Source organism: Moschus berezovskii, chromosome 21 (genome assembly GCF_049115385.1).
Source record: "Moschus berezovskii isolate FMDL1 chromosome 21, NW_MosBer_1.0, whole genome shotgun sequence".
Lineage (NCBI taxonomy): Eukaryota > Metazoa > Chordata > Mammalia > Artiodactyla > Moschidae > Moschus > Moschus berezovskii.
Window position 1 is genome coordinate 11,425,699 of NC_142480.1, and position 24,186 is coordinate 11,449,884.

General features: G+C 46.2%; 1 protein-coding gene and 1 long non-coding RNA gene across 2 annotated transcripts; one reads left to right on the forward strand and one right to left on the reverse strand.

Moving 5' to 3' along the window:
- Nucleotides 1-1,587: 1,587 nt before the first annotated feature.
- LOC148774491 (uncharacterized) lies at nt 1,588-11,923 on the forward strand. Its single transcript, XR_016035696.1, has 4 exons — nt 1,588-1,708; nt 8,782-9,031; nt 9,280-9,386; nt 9,550-11,923. It is a non-coding gene; the product is annotated as an uncharacterized LOC148774491 (long non-coding RNA).
- Nucleotides 8,022-15,041, reverse strand: LOC129550161 (uncharacterized). The gene is made up of 5 exons (XM_055417629.2): nt 14,969-15,041; nt 14,429-14,581; nt 9,986-10,015; nt 8,790-8,951; nt 8,022-8,251 (listed from the first exon to the last, which is right to left on the reverse strand). Exons 1-5 carry the CDS (start codon nt 15,039-15,041, stop codon nt 8,022-8,024), a joined length of 648 nt encoding a protein of 215 aa, XP_055273604.2.
- Nucleotides 15,042-24,186: the final 9,145 nt, after the last annotated feature.

Here is a 24,186-nt window from a genome sequence, read left to right on the forward strand (position 1 = left end):
CTTCACAGAATTGTGGTATTACTACATTTACTTCTTTTTGTCCCTTGATGTGTGGAAATGTTAGTTGCTCTGTCATGTCTGACTCTTTGTGATCCCAAGACTATCCCCCTCAGGCTCCTTTGTCCATGAAAGTCTCCAAGTAAGAGTACTGGAGTGGGTACCCTATTTCCAGGGGATCTACCAGAATCAGGAATTGAACCAGTGTCTCCTGCATTTCAGGCAGATTCTTTACCAGCTGAGCTAACAGGGAAGCCCCCTGAGACTTACATATATATATATATATATATTCCTTATTATTATATGACATATGTAAATATTATATATTATTATATGTGTATATATTTTACTTATTTTACATTATGTGCTAAAAGGAAATGACCAAATCATTTCCCTTTAAGAAAGAATAGTGAATTTGTTGTTTCAGCCTTAATTTTGTTTTACTATTTTTGCTATGCAAAGCAGGACCCAATGCAGGTCCAGCTGCTTCCAAAGCGAGGTCTTGGAATGGCTCTTATTTGCTCCCTCCTAACGCTTGTCTCTTCCCCTGCCCATCACATGCCTACCCGGCCTTGAGACTTGAGGGTCGCCCTGGTACAGACTAGGCTTGTTGCTCCCAGAGTCCTAGTGCCCAGCAATAGGTGGGTGATTAAGAACTGAGGAGAGTCAGTTCTTCTCATCAAGCGGTGAATGTTTTGGAGCTTCAGCTTCAGCATCAGTCCTTCTAGTGAATATTCAGGACTGATTTTCTTGAGGATTGACTGGTTTGGTCTCCTTGCCGTCCAAGGGACTCTTAAAAGTCTTCTCCAACACCCAGTTCAAAAGCATCAATTCTTCGCCCAGCTTCCTTTATAGCCCAACTCTCACACCCATACATGAGTACTGATAAAACCTTAGTTTGACTAGACGGCCCATTGTCAGCAAAGTAATGTCTCTGCTTTTTCATATGCTGTCTAGGTTGGGCAGAGCTTTCCTTCCAAGGAGCAAGTGTTGTTGAATTTCATGGCTGCAGTCACCATCTGCAATGATTATGAAGACTAAGAAAATAAAGTCTGTTACTGTTTCCACTGTTTCCCCACCTACTTGCCAAGAAGAGGTGGGACCATGTGCCACGATCTTAGATTTTTTAATGTTGAGTCCTAAGCCAGCTTATTCACGCTCCTCTATCATTTTCATCAAGAGGCTCTTTAGTTCCTCCTCAATTTCTACCACAAGGGTGGTGTCATCTGCATATCTGAGGTTACTGGCATTTCTCCCAGCAATCTTGATTCCAGCTTGTGTTTCATCTAGGCTGGCATTTCACATGGTGTCCTCACCATATAAGTTTAAGAAGCAGGTGACATCCAGGAGCTCTGCAGATACATTGAAAGGGCATGGAGAATATGGTCATCATGGTAATTGAGGGGGTATGGTAAATGACCCTTAATGACATTTTCTGTGTGCATACCTTCCACCCGCATCCCCCACCGCCACGAACTCTATGCCTGTCACAGAATCTAAGCTCATATTGCTTGCCACATGACAGGGCAAGAAATTGAGAGAAAAATTGTTTGGGCAATGAATAGACACTTCATTCAAAATGCCAGGAGACTGAGAAGATGATAGACCAGTGTTCCCAAGAACTCTCTTCACAGGGCTGGAATTCAGTCTTCTCTTATAATGAAAGAATGGTGTAGCTGGTTACTGGAATCTTCTTGAAGCCTTTCTCCAGGTAGGTCAGGTCACATGGTTCCAATGTTGTTGTTTGGTTGCTCAGTTGTGTCCGACTCTTTGCGGCTCCATGGACTCTAGCCCAGCAGGCTCCTCTGTCCATGGCATTTCCCAGGTATAAACATCCAGTTAGACAAATGTTATTCTCTTTCCTGAAACTTTGGAAATTTATTTTTTAATTAAAGGATAATTGCTTTACAGAATTTTGTTGTTTTCTGTCAAACCTCAATATGAATCAGCCGTAGGTATACATATATCCCCTCCCTTTTGAACCGCCTTCCCCGTCCCACCCCTCCAGGTTGATACAGAGCCCCTGATGGTGTTTCCTGAGCCATACAGCAAATTCCCGTTGGCTGTCTATTTTACACATGGTGATGTAAGTTTCCACATTACTCTTTCCGTACACCTCACCCTCTCCCCCTCTCCCCACGTCCATATGTCTATTCTCTATGTCTCTTTCTCCACTGCTGCCCTGGAACTAAATTCTTCAGGACCATTTTTGTGGATTCCATATATATGCCTTGGAATGCGGTATTTATCTTTCTCTTTCTGACTTACTTCACTCTGTATAATAGGTCCTAGGTTCATCCAGTTCATTAGAACTGACACAAATGCGTTCCTTTTTATGGCTGAGTAATATTCCATTGTGTTTATGTACCACAGTGCCTTTATCCATTCATCTGTCGTTGGACATCTACTTGCTTCCATGTTCTAGCTATTGTAAATAGTGCTGGTATGAACAATGGGATACATGTCTTTTTCAGTTTTAGTTTCCTCAGGGTAGATGCCTAGGAGTGGGATTGCTGGGTCACATGGTGCTTTTATTTCTAGTTTTTTCCCTGAATCTCCGTACCGTCTTCCATAGTGGCTGTATCAATTTACATTGCCGCCAACACTGCAAGAACATTCCCTTTTCTCCACACCCTTTCCAGCACTTACTGTTTTTAGGCTCTTTGACGATGGCCATTCTGACTGGTGTGAGGTAACATCTCATTGTAATTTTGATTTGCATTTCTCTAATAATGAGCGATATTGAGCGTCTCTTCATGTGTTTATTAGCCATCGGCGTGTCTTCTTTGGAGAAATGTCTTTTTAGGTCTTTTTCCCACTTTTTGATTGGGTTGTTTTTTTCTTGGTATTAAGTTGTATGAGCTGCTTGTATATTTTGGAAATTAATCTGTGGTCAGTTGTTTTATTACCTATTATTTTCTCCCATTCTGAGGGTTGTCTTTTCACCTTCCATCTAGTTTCCTTTGCTGTGCAAAAGCTTTTAAGTGTAATCAGCTTCCACTTGTTTACTTTTGCTTTTATTTCTGTAACCTTGGGAAACTTATGTTAATTGAAAAAAGATCAGTCAGAAAGAGAAAAATACATCATGATTCTATTTACTTGGAAATTAGTTTAAATTGGTCAGATTCATAGAGACAGAAAGAAGGACTGTGGCTGCCAGGAGCCGGGGTAAGGAGGAAATGGCTAGTTATGTCTAATGCTCATAGAATTTCAGGTTGTGGGGTGGGGAAAGGGGTTCTGGAGGTCAAGCGTACAATAATGTGAATATAATAAGCACTGTTCAATGCACACTGACAAAAGGTCATGTTGCTATTTAAGGCTATGTGTATCTGCCATGATTTATTTTTAAAGCATGTGCCTTTGGTGCTCTGGCCCCAACCTAGCCCTGTCTTAGAGGTGACACTGCCCTCGGAGGGTGTGTCTTTGGAGGACATTAGTGACCAGGCCCTGGGGTATCAAGGGAGGAGCACAAATGGAGAAATGAAACTTACCTGCCTTCGGTGCTGGGGGGCAAAAGGGCCGGCGTGGCAAGGAGCCGAGCCTGAGCCTGTGCCAGCTGGCTGACCAGGAGCCAGAGCAGCCTCTCTGTCCTACCTAACAGGAGATGACCTGGATCTGGGAGACCCTTAAGCGTGACCGCATCCTACCCCATGAGGTCAGAGGTGGCTCTTCTCTCTTGTCTCTGTGGTTTTAGCTGTCATCCTGGTGGCAGTGTGGAGACAGGATGCACAGCCAAGGACACCTCTATTTTTCTCACAGAGAGTTAGAAACTCAGAAGTGCTCTCCTTTATTCATGAAGGACTAGGGGACGGGCACCTCTCTGCTGCCCCAGCCCTGCTCTCTGTGCTATGACAGTCTGTGGGCTACTTCCAGCCCACCCCCTAATCTGCTCAGAAAACCCTTTTGAAGTTAATAATGGTTTTGCTTGGCTCCCTGACCTTCAGAATCCTGTCTACCTCTTAACACCCCATCTCTGTCCGATGCTCCCTGCCCACCTGGTTGAAGTCTTCGGGGGTTTCACAGCACCCTGGTTTGGGACAAAACCCGAGGCTCCCAAAGTCTCATGGTAAAGGTGGGCTCGAGCCCCCTGCCCACACTCACCTCTGGTCACAGTGACCACAGCCCTGGCTGCTGTGGGTGGAGTCCCATGCTCCCTCCCCTCCCCCACTGCCCAGGTCCCTGTTTATCCTAGTTGGTAATTGTCTGGGAACGAACAGCAGCGTAGCAAGTTCTGCATGGAGTGCGTCTGGGGCCTCCAGGCAGCTGAATAGGGCCCACCATGGATGATATCTAACCCCGAGAGTCCAAGGAGGACGTGAGTCAGTCTCTTTCCAGCCGTTGTTTCTCCCCTACTTTGCTAATGGGAGGATGAGGGCCATGGGCTGGTTTGGGCTGTCCATGGTGCTGAGAGCGAAGCAGCTGCAGGAGCCCCTCCTCGGTGTCACTTGGTATTAACTCCACTTTCCTGGAGAAATCGGGAGGGACACCCCCCACCTACAGAAGCAGGCGGATTGGTTTCTCTGGATTTCCTGTCACCAGATGCTAGCTAGAAAGGCAACATATAGGGAAAAGAAGAGACTGGTGCCTTCAGAGTACATGTGATGTTACTTACTCACGAACAAGGGTAAGAGAGACGTGATCGACTCAGGGGAAAGAAAAACAAAACCTTTGCGTCATTAGAATTCCCAAAGTGAAGAGAGTTCTTGTGGAATAATATTTTAAGAGGTACTGCCTTCAAAAGGGAACTCAGAGCACTTCCCTGGCGGTCCAGTGGTTAAGCATCTGCCTTCCAGTGCAAGGAACACAGGTCTGATCCCTGGTCAGGCAACTAAAATCTCACATGTCAAGGAGCAACTAAGCCCAAGTGCCACAAGTACTGAGCTCTCGGGCCTCAACTAGAGAGTCTGTGTGCTTCAAGGAAACACCCACACGACACAACAAAACCTGAGTACCACAGCTAAGGCCCAGTGCTGCCGAGTAAGTAAATAAACATTGTTTAAAAAAGGAACTCAGCCCTGGGAATTCCTGGTGATCCAGTGATTAGGACTCTGTCCTTCTACTGTAGGGGGAGCAGGTTCCATTCCTTGTCCAGGAACAAAGATTCAGCATGCTGAGACGTGGCCATAAAAAGTCACACTAGGGAAAAGGTGATTATTAAAAAGAGAATTATTTATTACCGATGAATATTTGAAATGACATTCAATCTTGCTAATAGTAAAAGTAATTTTTAAACAAGGCAACTTTTTGTGTGTGTTTGTGTGAGTGTGTGTGCATGTATTCTACGTATTGGTCAATTAGGGTTTGTCTGCAGATATCAGGAGTCACTCCAGCTAACCGAAGCAGAATGGGTTTTTACACAAGAAATACCATGACTATAAAAGAACCCCAGAATTGGAGAAGAAGGTTCAAGGTTGAGTCTCCGGGAATGAACACCCCACCCTCTAGAGGAACACTGAAGGACTGGGCCACCAAGGATGCTGGGACTGTTGCCTTGATCAGAAACTGGAGATCCTGGGAAGCCTCTCTGGGACCAAACTGCCTTGTTTGTCGTGTCTGCAGAAAAAACAGTGCATCTCAGTCAGGGGAAAGCTGGATCCCAACTCTACTGCTGTGGCAGAAGATCTAGTCCTCACTTCTGTGCTTGGCAGCAAAGCAGCAGTCCTGTCTCCCTGCCTGACACAAGATCCAGTGCCTTTGCAGGACCGGTTGCGCCAGAGAATCTGGGGAATATGGTCATTACTCTCTGTCCTTGGGGGTTCACAGCAGGGGATGAAGAAGAACTGAGTGAGGACAACCTCCACAGTTGCTCCAGAACATAAATAAAAACACCCAGTGTCTGCATGGGGCAAGGAAAGGTGAATGCTCACGCCTTGCTGGGTGGGATGTGCTCTGATATATAGGTCAGAACCGGCAATACAGAAAGGTGTAACGACAGCTTTCACTCCACTTGATTCAGAAATACTGTTTCTGGGGATTCATTGCAAGAAAAGAATCAGATACATGCACAAAAATATCTGTACATGTTGATTATCATGGTGTTATTCAGGACAGCAAATATTTAAAACAAGAGGAAATCAAGGACACATAATTTTATGCCCCCATATAACAGACTTCTATGTAGCCCCGGATGATAGTGTCAAAGGCCAGTTTACCACTAAGTGAAAGAAGTCTGTGAGAGTTGGAATATAAAGAAAACTGAGCCCCGAAGAATTAATGCTTTTGAACTGTGGTGTTGAAGACTCTTGAGAGTCCCTTGGACTGCAAGGAGATCCAACCAGTCCATCGTAAAGGAAATCAGTCCTGAGTGTTCATTGGAAGGACTGATGCTGAAGCTGAAACTCCAATACTTTGGCCACCTGATGTGAAGAACTGACTCATTTGAAAAGACCCTGAGGCTGGGAACAATTGAAGGCAGGAGCAGAAGATGACAGAGGATGAGATGGTTGGGTGGCATCACTGACTTGATGGACATGAGTTTGAGTGAACTCCAGGAGTTGGTGATGGACAGGGAGGTCTGGCATGCTGCAGTTCATGGGGTCGCAAAGCATTGGATATGACTGAGAGACTGAATTGAACTGAGCTGAAACAAGCCTGAGCTCAGGGACCCTCACTTGCACTGGTTCTGTCCAGAATTCCTGAGAACAATTCTGCAGTGTGCTAGCATTGCTATCCTTACTATTTGCAAAAGTATGATATTCTAAGAGTAACTGGTTAAGACTGCAGGCTCTTTCCAAATTGTCTTTTCCTCTCCCGCCTTCCCTTGTTTCTGAATGACAGTTTAGTGCTATTGGCAATTTAGATTGTAATTCTCTATTATATTTTTTACAGTTTTCTCTCCCCAGTTACTTTAATCTCAAGCCCCTAAAACCTAGATCTGTCCTTGGTTATAGATTTATATTTATCAATATGGGGAATTGTTCCTTAGGTATTGTTAAGAAGAAATTTGGCCATGCCATAGTAAGGGAAGACACTGTTTGGTGTTTTAACATGTACATATGTTTTTCTTCTGTTTGTTTTTGTGGAAAGAGTCACATAAAGTCTAACGTGCTATTTTAATTACATTTAACTGCGTGTACATATTTTTTTCATTATTTAGTTTATTTATTTTTGGCTGTGCTGAGTTTCATTGCTGTGCACGCTTTCTCTAGCTATGCTGCTCAGGCTTCTCACTGTGGTGGTTTTCCTTGTCTCAGACCATGGGTTCTAGGGCACATGGGCTCAGTAGTTGAAGCTTGGGGGCTCAGTTGCCCTGGGCATGTGGGATCTAGGTTCCCTGACCAGTCATCGACCAATTCCCTGACCAATGTCTTCTGCACTGGAAGGTGGATTCTTAAACACTGGACCACCAGGGAAGGCCCTGTACCTGTGTTTTTGATGTATGGTACTTGGAGCAACTTTGGAAGTCTGGGAAAAACGCTAGGTAATTTACGATGTCTCAGACATAAATTACTTTTACCATCTGAGTGAGAAAACAAAGTTTTTCAGTACCATGGCCACTTTGGACGTCAGACGTGTGGATTTCTTTACAAGAAACTCCAGTTGTCTATGGATAGCAGATGGGTGTCCTGCAATTTGACTTGATTCTGACATTAACTAGAGTTAACCCCATGGGTTAAGGGCTCAAACCCACAAGAATGCCCCACTTAGTGACTCAGGTGATGAGGAATCTGCCTGCAATGTGGGAGACCCAGTTTCCATCCCTGGGTCGGGAAGATCCACTGAAGAAAGGAATAGCAACCTACTCCAGTATTCTTGCCTGGACAATTGCATGGACAGAGGAGCCTTGCCGGCGGCTACAGTCCATGGGGCCACAAATAGTCAGACATGACTGATCGAATAACACTTTCACTTTTGGTCGCAATAGAGTGGAAGCAGACCTGGCTTCCTGTCAGGGATATCGGTGCCCATTCTTACAAAGTTCTTGGCCCATATCCTATCACCAATGGCTCTACAGATGCCCTGCAGCCTGTCTGGTAAATAAGAACCCAGTAGGGACACTCATGAGAGGTCACAGCATCTTGTTTTTATTTCTTATGATTCTTTGAAGAATTTTGGGAGGCAGAGGGCCTGTCCTTTGGGGGACTGACGTCCTGAGGTCCTGGAGGGTCATCTCCAGCATGGGAACCATTCTCTTCTTCAGTACTGGATCCTGCTGGAGAAGTGGTCTTCTTTTTTGAACCCCACAGCCACGCCCCAATTGCTGACCCAGCAGAGCCCAGGAGGATGTTGGATGATGTGGAAAGTCCAGCTGCCCCTGGGAGAGAGAAGGTTAGAGCCCAAGGGGACAGGGAGGCCCGGCAGCCCCCGGCAAGACTATGGGGGTCAGAAATCCCAGGACCATCTGGAGTCTCACCAAACAGACATCCCACCTTTACTCCCTCCTCTACTTCCTGAGACCCCAGGATGTCTGCAGGGGGAGGGGCTGCTGCACATGGCTGCCCAAAGAGGAGACATGAACTCTGATGGTCAGTCCATCAGCAACAGGACAGACCCTCTGAGAAATGACAGGCCGCCCCTCCCTCCACAGCACCGGGCTGGGCCCAGGGAGGGGAGGGGACCTACATAGGTTATATAGGGTTGAAGAGAAATGCCGGCCTCCTGGGCTGCACACCACTCATCCCATCACCCGTAACCCCAACCAGATGTGGGGACAGTGAGTGGGACACAAAGGTCCAGGGACAATGATGACCATGAAGCCGCAAGAAGCAGAGGGACCCTCCTTGGTTTGGCCTGTAGCCTGAATCCTGTGCTGGTTTGTCACACCCTCCCCATCCTCCCGCCCAGACACTTACCCACGGACTGGAGAGTGGCCACCAGGCTGCCAGCGGCAACTCCACCCCCATTGGCAACGGCGGCCGCTGACATCATCTTGGCCGCAATGGAGGACGCGGCGATTCCAGCCCCGGTGAAGCCCACGGCACCCAGCACCACGGGAACAGACCCCACGGCCAGGGCTGCAGGGAGAGAGGAGCTTTGGGGTTGGCCCCGTGGGACCAACTCCCTAGATCTCCCTGACACCTTTCTGTGACGTGAGGTGAGGGGTCCACTTTGCTTTCTCGAGAGCCTCGACGTCCAAGGCAAGGGAAGGCTGTAGATTGGACACAAGTGGGAAGGGGGGACTCCTCCAAAAACCTGAATCCCAGGACTGTTTGTGCCTCATTTTAGCTGTGTTGCTGGGAACCTCAGCAGTCCTCGCTGGGCTTTAGTTTGCTCTTTATGAAATAAAGTTGAAACAAGCTGCTGCTGCTGCTAAGTCACTTCAGTCGTGTCCCCTTTTGACAGGGAAACTGGTGTCTTTCATGCAAGCACAGGCCCACAGTATGAGGACAGAACTGCTCTTCTGAAAAGGTGCTGGGTGGAAGCTTCTGACCTCTGGCCTGAGGCCGCTGGTAAGCATGCCCCCAGGGTCCCTACACCTGAGATGGTGCAGGCGTAGAACCTTCTGCAACCAGGAACCTTCTGGGTCTGCACCGTTCACATGGTGGACACAGGTGACACTGAGCACTTGAGACTGACTGTTGTGACAGAAATGTTTCATTTCTTTGATTCCAGCCGCCGTGAATGACCCTCACCAGTGGATGACCCTCACCAGGCTCACTGGATGAGCTCCAAGTATTACCGAGCAGTTCCGAGGAGTACACACAGCTCAGTTCACACATTTCCTACAAGCCTTTGCAAGAAACCATGCCCTGGCTTTCTGGGGAGAAATCATGGATTCAGACAACTCTAGCAACTCACCTGGATCCCACAGTTTGCACTCAGGAGAAGCTGAGATTGGAAGTGGGTGCTGTGAATGGCTTTGCTTCGGTTCCTTCTTGGCAAGGTTCTTGTTACCTCAAGAATTCCACCTCTGACCCCTTCCATCCCACCCCTACCCACCCAGGTCTTGGGGCTGAAGGCAATCTTGGACTCGGTCAAGGCCAGACTCTCCCAGGAGCTCAGGGACAGGGGCAGATGGGGCCTTGAGTTGCTTTACAAAGAGACTCACCTCCGAAGACCATGGCTCTGGCAGTCTTGCCTGGAGAAAGAAAGAATGCTTGTGAGTGCCCAGCACTGGCCTTCCCTGGGTCTCTGCAGCTGTCCCAGTGGGAAGGGTTCCCTGGAGTTGGGATCGCAGGAAAGAGCAGCCCCTGTGTGTAAAAGCCTCTCTGCTTTTACGTAGTGGTCTGATAGTCCAGGAATCAGAGGAGGATGGACAAGAGGCCAGAGCTCTGTGATGCTCCAGAGAGGGAGACGAACCTGCCTTGAAACGGTTTCATACTGCTCCTTAACTTTAATACCTTCAGTATCATTTTTCTCAAAAACAAAACAACAAAAAAAAAGAAATCAGAAAAGCATGCTGATTTTATTTGCAATCGAATAAATTTGACTGATCTGGTTTGTTCATCTTTCAGACACCCTATGCCCTTCCGTGGATATAGCTTGAGTAGAACCACCCTGTCCTCCAGGGCTCAGCCTACTTGTGACTTTCTGCACAAAGCATCCCTGATTCCCGCATCAGGAAATGTGTGTGCTGCCTTGTGACTGGAGCCCCTGGCCACACTGGATTCCAGCATGCCTGTACCATACTGAATTACTCTTGGGTCTGGCAGGGACCCCTGACAGCCGCAGGGACTGGGATGTTTGGGCAGTAGGGACCAGGTGTTCCGGAGATTTCAGGGGCTGTGGGAGTGAGCTCAGCCAGCTCCCCAGGAAGAGGAGCCTTGATACCAGGCAAGGAGGAAAAGGTACAAAATCAGCTTCCAGCCCCCAGTCATTTCTGGAAGGTTGTAGCTCCTGGCTCACCATCACCTCTGTCTTCATCAGGAGCCCTGACTTGTCTTGAGGGCTTCCATTTCTGCACAGATGAAATTTCTAACAACCTGGTCTTTCAGTTCTCACCTCCCTACTTCCAAGGATCTTAGACTCTATGCCACAAACACCCAAGGTCATACCCTATACCTATGCTGCCCGCTATGGGAACCACTAGCTATGTGTGCTACTTAAATCGTAAAAGTAAAAGTCACTTAGTCCTGTCTGACTCCTAGAGATTCAATGGATTATACAGTCTATGGAATTCTCCAGGCCAAAATACTAGAGTGGGTAGCCTTTCCCTTCTCCAGGGGATCTTCCCAACCCAGGGATTGAACTCAAGTCTCCCACATTGCAGGCAGATTCTTTACCAACTGAGCCACAGTGAATTACAATGAAATAAACATTACAACTCAGTTTCTGGGTCACATCACCCAGTGTTCATTAGTCACACATGGCTAGTGGCTACTATCTTGGATCACACAAAGAATATGGTCATCACTGCAGAAAGCTCTGTTGGACAGTGGGACCCTAGATCTTATCACTGACAAACATTGCCTCCTCCCTGCGATCAACTTCAGCACCCCTCTAGATACTCCCAGATCCTCCTTTCACAGATTCTGAATCCAATATAGCCTTCAACAGTTCCTCAACTGCAATGAGATTTTTGATCACTGTCCAGACACAACTTGGAGATGCTAGGGATTCGGTTCCAGGTTACAGCAATAAAGCAATTATCAGATGATTTTTTGGTTCTCCATTGCATATAAAAGTTATGTTTATAATATGTTGGAGTCTACTAAGTGCGCAATGATCTTATGTATTAAAAAATGTGTATATCTTAAATTAAAAAATACTTTATTGCTAAAAATATGAACCAACTCTGCCAACTCTTGGTTGCTACAAGCTTTCAACTTATTAAAAAAAAGAGTATCTGCAAACTCCAATAAAATGAGATTTGCCCACATTAGTTTCCTGAGGCTGTAAGAACTAATGACCACAAGCTCTGTTTATTCTCTCATGGTCTCACAGTTCTGGAGGTTAGAGGTGTAGGCAGAGCCAGGCTCTCTCTGAAGTCTCTAGGGGAGGATCATTCCTTGCCTTTTAAACATCATTGTCTAGTGCTTGCTGACAACTCCTGGCTTGTGGGGGCCTCGCTCCGATCTCTCTGACTCCACCACTGCCACTCTAGTGGGCATCACCTCTCCTTGTCCAGCATCAGAGATGGGGGCAACACACAGAAGGAGACGTATCTGTTGGCTGCTGGGTACAGAGAAGAGTGGAGGTGTCGGGGTCCCTCCTTGCCCACTGTGCCCACAGGTGTACGTTCACCTCCTTAGTGAGGATGAGGAGGCTCTGTTGATCTGGCTTCTGCTTCTATCCTGGGGAATGAATAAAAGCCATGCCCAGTCCTCAGCATTCACTCTTTTGCCTGCCAAATCCAGGAACATCTTCCACGACTCTGTCACATGTTCCCGATGTTCCTGAGCCACCTCCACCTAAAGACTCAGCGTGAGTCTACTGTGCTCCTGCTGACGCAGAATTTTCCACAAGGCAGCATGATTCTCTATCATTTCTGCTTTTTGAGCATTTTAAAAGGTCAAGTGTAAATCCTTCTTCCCTGCCATCTCCCAACATGCCAAGTACTGGCTTGGGAACAAGGAAGATCTGAAGGAGAATTTCAGAAAAAGAAGTATGAATGACGCGTATCTTTGTGCATGCAAAGTCGTTTTATGATCTGACTGTTTGTGTTCCTGTATTTTCACATGCTGAAACCTAATACCCCATGTGATGGAGTTAGGAGGGGAGCTTCTGGGAGGTGATTCGGTCTTGAAGGCAGAGCCCTCTTGGTTGGGATCAATTTCCTTTTGAAAGAGACCCCTCCACCCCATCCCCCTTCCAGTTTCTTTGTTCTTTCCACCATAGAAGCTCACAGGGATGTCTAGGAAGTGAGCTCTCACAACACACAGAGTCTACCGGTGTCTTGATCTATGACTTCCTAGGCTATGCAAATGTGAAAAATAAATTTCTGTTTTTTTTTTAAGACACCTAGGTTGTGGCATTTAGTTATAGCACCCATAGTGATCTACAAAAACAAACAATCCACACAGTGGAAAGGCAACCTACAGAACGGGAGAAAACCTTGGCAAATCATATATCTAATAAGGAACTAATATTCAAAGGGATGGTAGAAAGAATTCCTATGACAGAAAACTCAAAGAACTCGGTTGAAGATTGGGCAAAGTATTCAATTAGGCAATTTCCTAAAGAGATACAAACGGCTAACGAGTATTTGGAAAGATGCTCAAATTCAGTCATCATGAGGGAAATGTAGATCAAAACCAGAGATACCACTTCACATCCATCAGGATAGTTACTATTTAAAAAACAAAACAAAAAAAAGCATAAACTAACAAGTGTTGGTCAGAATGTGGAGGAGGTGGCACTCTTGTGCACTGTTGGTAGGAATGCACAATGGTGCAAGAGCTATGGAAAACACTACGGCAGTTCCTGAAAACATTACAATAGAAACTCATATGATCCAGCAAGCCAATTCCTGGATATAGATTTAAAGGAAGTGAAAACAGGGTCTTGAAGAGATATTTGCACCCAGTGTTCATAGCAGTATTTTTCACAGTTGTCAAGAAGTGGAAGCAATCTAAGTGTCCATCGATGGGTAAATGGGCCATCACCACGGGCTGGAGACACACTAGGGAATACCACTCTGCATTAAACAGGAAGCTGTGACATATGGGTGAGCCTAGGGAACCTTATGCTAAGTAAAATAAACCGCTGACATGGAAATTAGGTTACCTTACTCAAATTTTAGAAATAGAAAGAATTGTGGTTTCCAGGAGCTGGGAGAAGGAGGAGACAGATAGTGAATGTTTAACGTGTACAGAGTTTCAGTTTCAGGAAATGAAAAGAATTTTAGACATCAAGTACACAACAATGCAAAGGTACTTAACACTATTCAACCTACGCTGACAAACTCTCATCTTGGCAAATTAAATTCTATAGTGTATTATCACCTGATTTAAGAAAAAACAAACATGTACCTTTGGTGCCCTGGCACTAGGCTGCCCCACATTAGAGGTGACTCTGCTCTTGGAGGGTGTGTTCTGGGAGGACATTAGTGACCAGGTCCTGGGGCATCAAGGGAGGAGCACAGATGGAGAAATGAAACTTACCTGCCTTGGGTGCTGTGGGGCAACAGGGCAGGCAAGGGCAGTGGACTTTCACTGGCAAGGAGCTGTGCCTGAGACCGTGCCAGCCGGCTGTCAGGCATCTAACGTGAGCAGCACCTCTGCCCACCTAATTGGAGATGACCCGACACTGAGAGACCCCTAAGAGTGACCTCATCTTACCCCTATGCTTAAAAACAAATCTATGAAGGCCCAGAGAGGGCAAGTGACTGGCTCTGGGTCACTCAGCAAGTCAGAGGCAGAGCTAAACCCTGAAGTGTGGTCTGATTCTAGAGCATCATTTATTTCATCTCCTGTACACTGTGGCTTTTTTCTGACAGTGTGTCAGAGAGATGCCATCAGGAAGACTGTCCTTACACTGACAACTTAGCAGGTTGAGCTGAGCAGTGGGTGTGGGGTGAGGATCCATGGATTGGTGCTCAGAGACCCGGTACCTGCATAATGGTAGAAATTGCTGCCTTCCGACTTGGGTGGGTCTCTGGGGTCAGAGCCAGAGCCATCTGGGCCCTGATGTGGCCCCTGTGGTGGCTTCTCAGGAAAAGAACCATCAGAGTCCTGGTTGCTTGACTGGGAAGGTTCTTCTTCCTCTGGAAGAAAGAAATAATGGGGAGGCACACAGTGGGGCAGGCAGCTGTGGGACCAGACACCCCACAGAGCCCCCTGCACCCTTTCCTGAAGCCCCCAGGATCTCTGATGTAGGGAGGGGACCTCAGAGGAAGCTGAGCTGAGAGGTGTCAAGGGTGCTTGGAGGTGAACCAAGCAGAAGACGGAGAGAGGGAGGCCCAGCCCCAGTGGAGAGCTGGGGGGTCCTGACTGCACAGAGCAGGAGGCTGAGGCCCAGCAGGGAAGAGACTTGATGGGCCCAGAGCACCTGGTGGTAGCACCAGGCCAGAACCCAGACCCCCTCTGCCCATGTCCAGGAACCCCAAACTCTGGGCCACCCCACCCTCTGGAGCTTTCCCAAGGGCACTCACCATCCAACAGCAATTCTGGCAGGAGGGGGCCCAAGGCATCGCCTTCCCCGCTCTCTATGGCTTTATCTGACATCGTGGAGGCAGTGTAGGAACACTGGTTGTGGAGCCAAGGACACCACTGTCTTTCTGAGAAATAGTGTGTGAAATTAAAACTGCTCTGCCTGATTGCGGGCTTCCCTGATAGCTCAGTTGGTAAAGAATCTGCCTGCAATGCAGGAGACCCTGGTTTGATTCCTGGGTTGGGAAGATTCGCTGGAGAAGAGATAGACTACCAACTTCCCTTGTGGCTCAGTGGGTAAAGAATCCACCTATAATGTGGGAGATGTGGGTTGAATTCCTGGGTTGGGAAGATCCCCTGGAGAAGGGAAAGGCTACCCATTCCAGTATTCTGGCCTGGAGAGTTTCATGGACTGTATAGTCCATGGGGTTGCAAAGACTGGGACATAACTGAGCGACTTTCATTTTCACTGCCTGATTTAGGCTGCACTAAGGACTCATGCGACGAGTTGACTCACTGGAAAAGACTCTGATGCTGGGAAGGATTGGGGGCGGGAGGAGAAGGGGACGACAGAGAATGAGATGGCTGGATGGCATCACCAACTCGAAGGACATGAGTTTGAGTGAACTCTGGGAGTTGGTGATGGACAGGGAGGCCTGGCGTGCTGTGATTCATGGGGTCGCAAAGAGTCGGACACGACTGAGCGACTGAACTGAACTGAACTGAACTGAAGGACTGAGCGACTGAACGGAATAGAACAGAAGGTTTCAGGGGGGTATTTCTCTGCCATTCCAGCCCTGCCCTCTGTCCCACTGCAGCCTATGGACCACTTCCAGCCCACCCTCTAATCTGCTCAGACCACAGTTTTGAAGTTAATCATGACTTTGCTTGGTTCCCCGATTTCCGGAATCCTGGCCACCTCCAACACCCCATCTCTGTCCCCTGCTCACTGCCCACCTGGTCTAAGTTTCAAGGCTTCATAGTAACCTGGGTCAAGACACGACCAGAGGTTCCCAATGCCTCATGGTAAAGGTGGGCTCAAGCCCCCTCCCCACACTCACCTATGGCCACAGGGACAGTAGTCCTGATGGAAGCAGAGAGGGAGGCTGAGAGTGGAGTCCCTTTGCTCCCCACCCACCACCTCCCAGGCCCCCCACTTACCCTGCTTAGTAATTGTTGGGATCGAAGAGTAGTGTGTGAAGCCCTGCACATAGTGAGGCTGTTGAGAACTCCAGCCAGCTAAATAGTCCCTCCCTAGATGACCTCTGACCCCAAGAGTGCAAGGAGGAGGTGAGTCACCCTCATCCCAGGCTGGGTGCCAGGCAGACCTCCCCTTTGCATGCTGATGGGAGGGTGAGGGGCGGGGCTCCTGCAGAGCCTGGCTTTCCCTCTCAGATTCCCCTGCTTGGATGTGTGAGGGATCCCTAGTCCTCCGTTTTATAAAACTCCCCTGCAATTCTTGTGAACTTTATTTTCCCTGCCCTCCATGATTTGCAGGATTACAGTACAAAACATTTTCCCTTGGCTGACAAACGGCACAGAGCCCTAATCTCATATCTGTATAACTGAGGAGGCAGTGCGGGTTGATGGTCAAGAGCACCATCTCTGACCAGTGCCTGGGGAGGAATCTATAGTTGCGACTAAGGGAGTGAATTACACTTGATGTGCCTTAGTTTGCTGACACCCTGGCATTCACAGAATAGGTGGTATTACTATATTTAATTTTTTTTGTCCCTTGAAGTGTTAGTCGCTCTGTTGTGTCCAACTCTTTGTAACTCCAAGACCGTAGCCTGCCAGGCTCCTCGGTCCTTGGGGATTCTCCAGGCAAGATTACTGGAGTGGGTTGCCATGCCCTCCTCCAGCGGATCTTCCCGACCCAGGGATTGAACCCAGGTCTCCTGAATTATAGACAGATTCTTTACCAACTGAGGCACCAGGGAAGCCCTTCTGACCCTTATCCCTGGTGGAATAAATCTTATGAATATCATAGATTTGTCTGTCTTATCCTGGGTCTAGAGCTGAATAAATATGTTTTGAATGGTAGAACAAAGAAGAAGAGGAAAGTGAGGATGTCAGTGTGAAGCTGGGTCAGGGAACAAGGGGCAGTAAATGGGGGAGGGGCACAATCAGTGTTGGAAGAGCCCTCTGTTTGGGACAGGCTTGAGTGTCTTGGGAATGGAGGCCTTGTCCCTCCTACAAGAGGAGGACAAGAGGGACCAGACCCAGGGCCCTGTCTTTTTCCCACCCGCACCTCTGCTTAAGCTTTGGGACAACAAAGCCAAACCTTTCAGCGAAAGCTGCTCCAGTTTCGGTGAGCCACTGCGGGACGCTGTCCATGGGGCCAAGAGCAGAGAGGCTGCAGGAGCCCCTCCTTGGTGTCACTGGGTATTGACTTTCCTGGCAGAATTCAGGACACAAGGAACAACCCCTACCTGGAGAATCAGGCCGATTGGTTTCTCTGAAATTCCCATCGCTAGAAGATAGCTAGAAAGACAGCCTGTGAAACAGAAAAGACTAGTATCATCCGACCACAGGTGACATTAAAAACACCACCCATCCCTGTCTCTTTGACCTAATGGCTGTGGTGGTCACCATGGGTCACGGTCTGGGACCCGGTCCCATCTGGAATGCCGGAGGAGCTTGAGAACTGACTGATTTCTGGATGCCTGGCTCCTTCATGATGATACCTGGACAGGGTTTGGGGACCAGGCCCTGAGGGCGCCACCAGCTGAGATCTGCCTCCTCAGTCATGTCTGGGCACTGTGGGTGACCCCAATTGGGTGTTTGACCTGGGCAGGGTAACCTACCCCTTCATTTACCCTCTCCTCTTAGGCAGGGCCTGAGCCTCGGAGGGCAAAAGTTGTACCTTGGGACCTTGCTCTTCCTGCTTCGTTGACAGGACAGGGAATAATCTTTGTTTGTTGGAGATTTACAGGAGCATAGTGCCCTGACTCTAGAGCAAGGGATCTGACATCAGGAAAGTTACAATAATCAACCACACCCTTCCTTCATTTTTCCTAGAAAGGGGCTTTACTGAAAGCTTCCAGATTTCTGGATTTTTAAGGCATGAGCCACCTGTCTCCTTCCTGGCCCTGCAAGAAACAGTCCTCTGGTCCAAACTGATGTTTTGATATTGTTTGGCCTCACTGTTTGCTGGGCACATGGACATACATTTGGTTACATGACCTCTATAATTTGCCAAAAGGCTCACAGAACTCAAAAAAGTACATTCCTTACTATTGCTGATATACTACAAAAAGTATTCAAGGATGCAAGTCAACAGCCAGATGGAAAGATATCTACAATGAGGTTGGAGCACAGGAGTTGCGGTCCCTGTGGAGTCTGGGTGCATCACGCTCCCAGAGTGTGGATGTGTTATTGTTTCCCAATTGGCAAGTTCTCAGAACTCCATATTTTAGGGACATTTATGGAGGTCCCATCATGTAGGTGTGATGGGATATTAGCTTCATTTTTATCCCTCTCCTCGCCCTGCAGGATTGGGGATGGGGCTGATCATGGCTTGGTCTTTCTGGTGACCTGCTCCCATCCAGGAATCCAGCAAGAATCACCCCATTAGAACAAAGGATGTTTCTGTCACTCAGGAAACTCCAAGGAATATAGGAGCTCTCTGTAAGATGCACCTATCACTAGGAAAGTACAAAGGTTTTAGGAGTTCTGTGTTAGGGATTAGGGTCAAAGATCAATATATATATATATATTTTTTTTTTCTTATTATTTCACATGATCATAATATTCCATATTACTTCACATCACCTTCTGCTAAAAGAAAATGCCAAAATTATTTCCCTTTAAGAAAGAATAGCAAATTAATTGTTTTACTACTCAGTTCAGCTCAGTTCAGTTCAGTCACTCAGTCGTGTCCGACTCTTTGAGACTCCATGAATCGCAGCACGCCAGGCTTCCCTGTCCATCACCAACTTCCGGAGCCAACCCAAACCCATGTCCATTGAGTCGGTGATGCCATCCAGTCATCTTATTCTCTGTCGTCCCCTTCTCCTCCTGCCCCCAATCCCTCCCAGCATCAGGGTCTTTTCCAGTGAGTCAACTCTTCCCATGAGGTGGCCAAAGAATTGGAGTTTCAGCTTCAACATCAGTCCTTCCAATGAACACCCAGGATTGATCTCCTTTAGAATGGACTGGTTGGATCTCCTTGCAGTCCAAGGGACTCTCAAGAGTCTTCTCCAACACCACAGTTCAAAGGCATCAATTCTTCGGCCTCAGCTTTCTTCACAGTCCACCTCTCACATCCATACATGACTACTGGAAAAAACATAGCCTTGACTAGACGGACCTTTGTTGGCAAAGTAATGTCTCTGCTTTTTAATATGCTATCTAAGTTGGTCATAACTTTCCTTCCAAGGAGTAAGCGTCTTTAATTTCATGGCTGCAATCAGCATCTGCAGTGATTTTGGAGCCCGAAAAAATAAAGTCTGACACTGTTTCCCCATCTATTTCCCATGAAGTGATGGGACCAGATGCCATGATCTTAGTTTTCTGAATGTTGAGCTTTAAGCCAACTTTTTCACTCTCCTCTTTCTCTTTCATCAAGAGCCTTTCTAGTTCCTCTTCACTTTCTGCCACAAAGGTGGTGTCGTCTGCATATCTGAGGTTATTGATATTTCTCCCAGCAATCTTGATTCGACCTTGTGCTTCCTCCAGTCCAGCATTCCTCATGATGTACTCTGTATATAAGTTAAATAAGCAGGGTGACAATATACAGCCTTGACGTACTCCTTTTCCTATTTGGAACCAGTCTGTTATTCCATGTCCAGTTCTAACTGTTGCTTCCTGACCTGCTTACAGGTTTCTCAAGAGGCAGGTCAGGTGGTCTGGTATTCCCATCTCTTTCAGAATTTTCCACAGTTTAAAGTGATCCATACAGTCAGAGGCTTTGGCATAGTCAATAAAGCAGAAATAGATGCTTTTCTGGAACTCTCTTGTTTTTTCAATGATCCAGCGGATGTTGACAATTTGATCTCTGGTTCCCGTGCCTCTTCCAGTTTGAACATCTGGAAGTTCACGGTTCATGTATTGCTGAAGCCTGGCTTGGAGAATTTTGAGCATGACTTTACTAGCGTGTGAGATGAGTGCAATTGTGCAGCAGTTTGAGCATTCTTTGGCATTCCCTTTCTTTGGGATTGGAATGAAAACTGGCCTTTTCCGGTCCTGTGGCCACTGCTGAGTTTTCCAAATTTGCTGGCATATTGAATGCAGCACTTTCACAGCATCATCTTTCAGGATTTGAAATAGCTCAACTGGAATTCCATCACCTCCACTAGCTTTGTTTGTAGTGATTCTTTCTAAGGCCCACTTGACTTCACATTCCAGGATGTCTGGCTCTAGGTGAGTGATCACCCCATTGTGATTATCTGGGTCATGAAGATCTTTTCTGTACAGTTCTTCTGTGTATTCTTGCCACCTCTTCTTAATATCTTCTGCTTCTGTTAGATTCATACCATTTCTGTCCTTTATTGAGCCTATCTTTGCATGAAATGTTCCCTTGGTATCTCTAATTTTCTTGAAGAGATCTCTAGTCTTTCCCATTCTGTTGTTTTCCTCTATTTCTTTGCATTGATCTCTGAGGAAGGCTTTCTTATCTCTCCTTGCTATTCTTTGGAACTTTGCATTCAAATGGGAATATCTTTCCTTTTCTCCTTTGCTTTTGGCTTCTCCTTTTCACAGCTATTTTTAAGGCCTCCTCAGACAGCCATTTTACTTTTTTGCATTTCTTTTTCTTGGGGATGGTCTTGATCCCTGTCTCCTGTACAATGTCATGAACCTCCGTCCATAGTTCATCAGACATTGTATCAAATCTAGTCCCTTAAATCTATTTCTCACTTCCACTGTATAGTCATAAGGGATTTGATTTAGGTCATACCTGAATGGTCTAGTGGTTTTCCCTACTTTCTTCAATTTAAGTCTGAATTTCGCAAGAAGGAGTTTATGATCTGAGCCACAGTCAGCTCCCGGTCTTGTTTTTGCTGACTGTATAGAGGTTCTCCATCTTTGGCTGCAAAGAATATAATCAATTTGATTTCGATGTTGACCATCTGGTGATGTCCATGTGTAGAGTCTTCTCTTGTGTTGTTGGAAGTAGTTTTACTACTAGTATTAATTATTTTAGTAATCAGAATTAGATGCAGGTTAAATACTTTGTGATAAGAATATATGGGTGATGTAGTTTCTTATTTACTTGTTAAACATTCAATAATGATAGAGTTAAAGGAAGTTGCCAAGTTCGTGCAGAGGGGTTCTGGGGATCCTTCACCCAGTTAACTCCATCGCTTATATATTATGTAATGATAGAATAAGCTAAAAGCTAGGAAGCTAACATTGGTAGAAAGTTTGTTTATATCATTTTACTACATGTGTAACCACTATTGCCTCAAGATATAGAACTATTCCATCAGCACTGAACCTCTCTCTAACTGAACCCGCACACTGAACCTCTAACTATCTCCCTGGCCTGGCTTTCCTTATCCCTTGAAACCACTAATATGTTTTATATCTCTATGTCACTCTAAGAATGTTATATGATATTTCATGATGGACTTTTTTCATTCAACATAATGCAGTTTAGATACATCGAAGTTGTGTGTATCAATAATTTGTTCCTTTCTATTGTTGAGTAGTATTCCATGATACAGATCCACAGGGTTTTCCCCCCAGTTTTATTGAGACATAATTGATGTATACCATTGTGTAAGTTATAGTGTGCAATGTGATTTAGTACATGTATATATTGCAGAAAGATTACTGTACACTGCCGTTTGTTTAGCCATTCACCTATCTTGGTTGTTTCCAGTTTTCGGCTATTAGCTATTAAAGCTGCTATGAACTATCAACAAATGGCACCTGACCAGGTCAGTACTCTTTATAACTTTTGGTACCAGGTTCAACTACAAAAGTGGAGTTGAGGAACCTGTTCTCAGCTAGAATCAACTGCTTTCTCATTCATTCAACAAACATTTATGACTCACAAAGTCAGTCAGGCACTGATTAGACAGATGCCAAGATAAATCTGATGGGATTTCCTGAGGAGTTTGCAGTCTAGAAGGAAATACAAGACAAGAAAAATATATCTCTTTCTCTAATACAGAGCTGCTGCTGCTGCTAAGTCGCTTCAGTCGTGTCCGACTCTGTGCGACCCCAAAGATGGCAGCCCACCAGGCTCCCTGTCCCTGGGATTCTCCAGGCAAGAACACTGGAGCGGGTTGCCTTTTCCTTCTCCAGTGCATGAAAGTGAAAGGTGAAAGTGAAGTCACTCAGCTGTGTCCGACTGTTCGCGACCCCATGGACTGCAGCCTACCAGGCTCCTCTGCCTGTGGGATTTTCCAGGCAAGAGTACTGGAGTGGGGTGCTATTCAGCACAGCAAAAGCTCTGGGAATCCTGAAGAAAGAGATGTTGAGACAAATTCTTAGCCTGAATTATACTTTATTCAACTGTGGTTACATGTTTGAAACAACATTCTGCAAGGAAATTGTTACAAATTTCAAGTTAATTCAATCTCAGTGCTTTCATACTTTGAACAATGTATTGAGCTAAGGGTTTTGAGACAACTTCCTTGCCAGGTCTAAGACTCTCCAAGCAACCTACTTTGCAGAGTGAGGAAATTTGACAGCTATTGTTTTCTTCTCAGTTTGAAACCAACTCAGAAAGAATGCCATTTCAACATTGTATCCATAATAATCAGGAAAAGTTTTATTATTAAAAATAATGCATAAATAAAAACTTAATCTGATGTCAGAATTTCCGTCTCATGTGTCATTCATAACTTCTCCCATTTCCCCAGCTTAGATTTGATTCAGGCTCCCATGTGGAGAGGTTTCAAAAGGGGAAGGGAGACAGAATCTGTGCCTCACTTTTCTTTCCTCTTCTTCCTTCCCTAATGGCTGCCTTTGGCAACGCCAGGGTCCACTGAATGGAGCCATGAGACGTAAAGGTGCAAAAAGCTACTCTGCTTTAAGTGGTACAGTATGTAGCAGTCTCTTGACTGTCCAATAGAGCTCTCTCTGTCAGGGAGGACATCCAAACAAAAGCTGCCCTTTTCTCTCCAAGGATGTTTTGATGGTTAATTTTATGCATCAGTTTGACTGGGTCATCATGCCCAGATATTTTTCACACACGTTTTTGTGAAGGTGTTTTTAGATGAGATTAACATTTAATATCTAGACAGCATATTAAAAACCAGAGACATTGCTTTGCCAATAAAGGTCTGTATAATCAAAGTGATGGTTTTTCCAGTAGTCATGGATGGATGTGAGAGTTGGACCATAAAGAAGGCTGAGCGCTGAAGAATTGATGCCTTCAAACTGTGGTTCTGGAGAAGACTCTAGAGAGTCCCTTGGACACCAAGGAGATCAAAACAGTCAATCCTAAGGGAAATCAATCCTGAATATTCATTGGAAGGACTGATGCTGAAGCTCCAATACTTTGGCCATCTGAGCTCATTGGAAAAGATCTTGAAGTAGGGAAAGATTGCGGGCAGGAGGAGAAGTGGGCGACAGAGGATGAGCTGGTTGGATGTCATCACTGACTCAATGGACATGAGTTTGAGCAAACACTGGGAGATAGTGAAGGACAGGGAAACCTGGCATGCTGCAGTCCACTGGGTCACAAAATATAGGACACGACTTAGTGACTGAACAACACCAAACATTTTAAAAATATTTTTATTATTATTATTAAAACTTTGCGGTGTGCTGGGTCTTCATTGCGGTGCACTGGCTTGGTTGTTGCTCCACGGCTGCTCCATGGTTGTTGTGAAATGTTAGTTCCTCAACCAGGGAGAAAACCCGCATCCCTTGCTTTGAAAGACAGATTCTTAACTACTGGACCACCAGGAAGTCCTAGATGAGATTAACATCTAAATCTGTGGACTCTGAGCAAAGTAGATTCCCCTCCACTGTGTGGGTGTGCCCCATCCAAGCAGTTGAAGGCCTTATTACAATAAAAATTGACTTTCCCTCAGCAAGCAGGGATTCTGTGATCTAATAGTTTTAGGATGCTTTCCCCGAGTCTTCAGCCTGCTGGACTACCTCAGCAGATCTTGGATTCGCTGTTTCCACAATCACTGTAACTCAATTCCTTAAAACAAACCTCTCTCTATATATGGTATTTTGTTGATTCTGGTTCTCTAGAGAAACTTTCTTTCTAGAGAAAGTTCTCTAAATGAAAGTGTTAGTCGCTTGGTCAAGT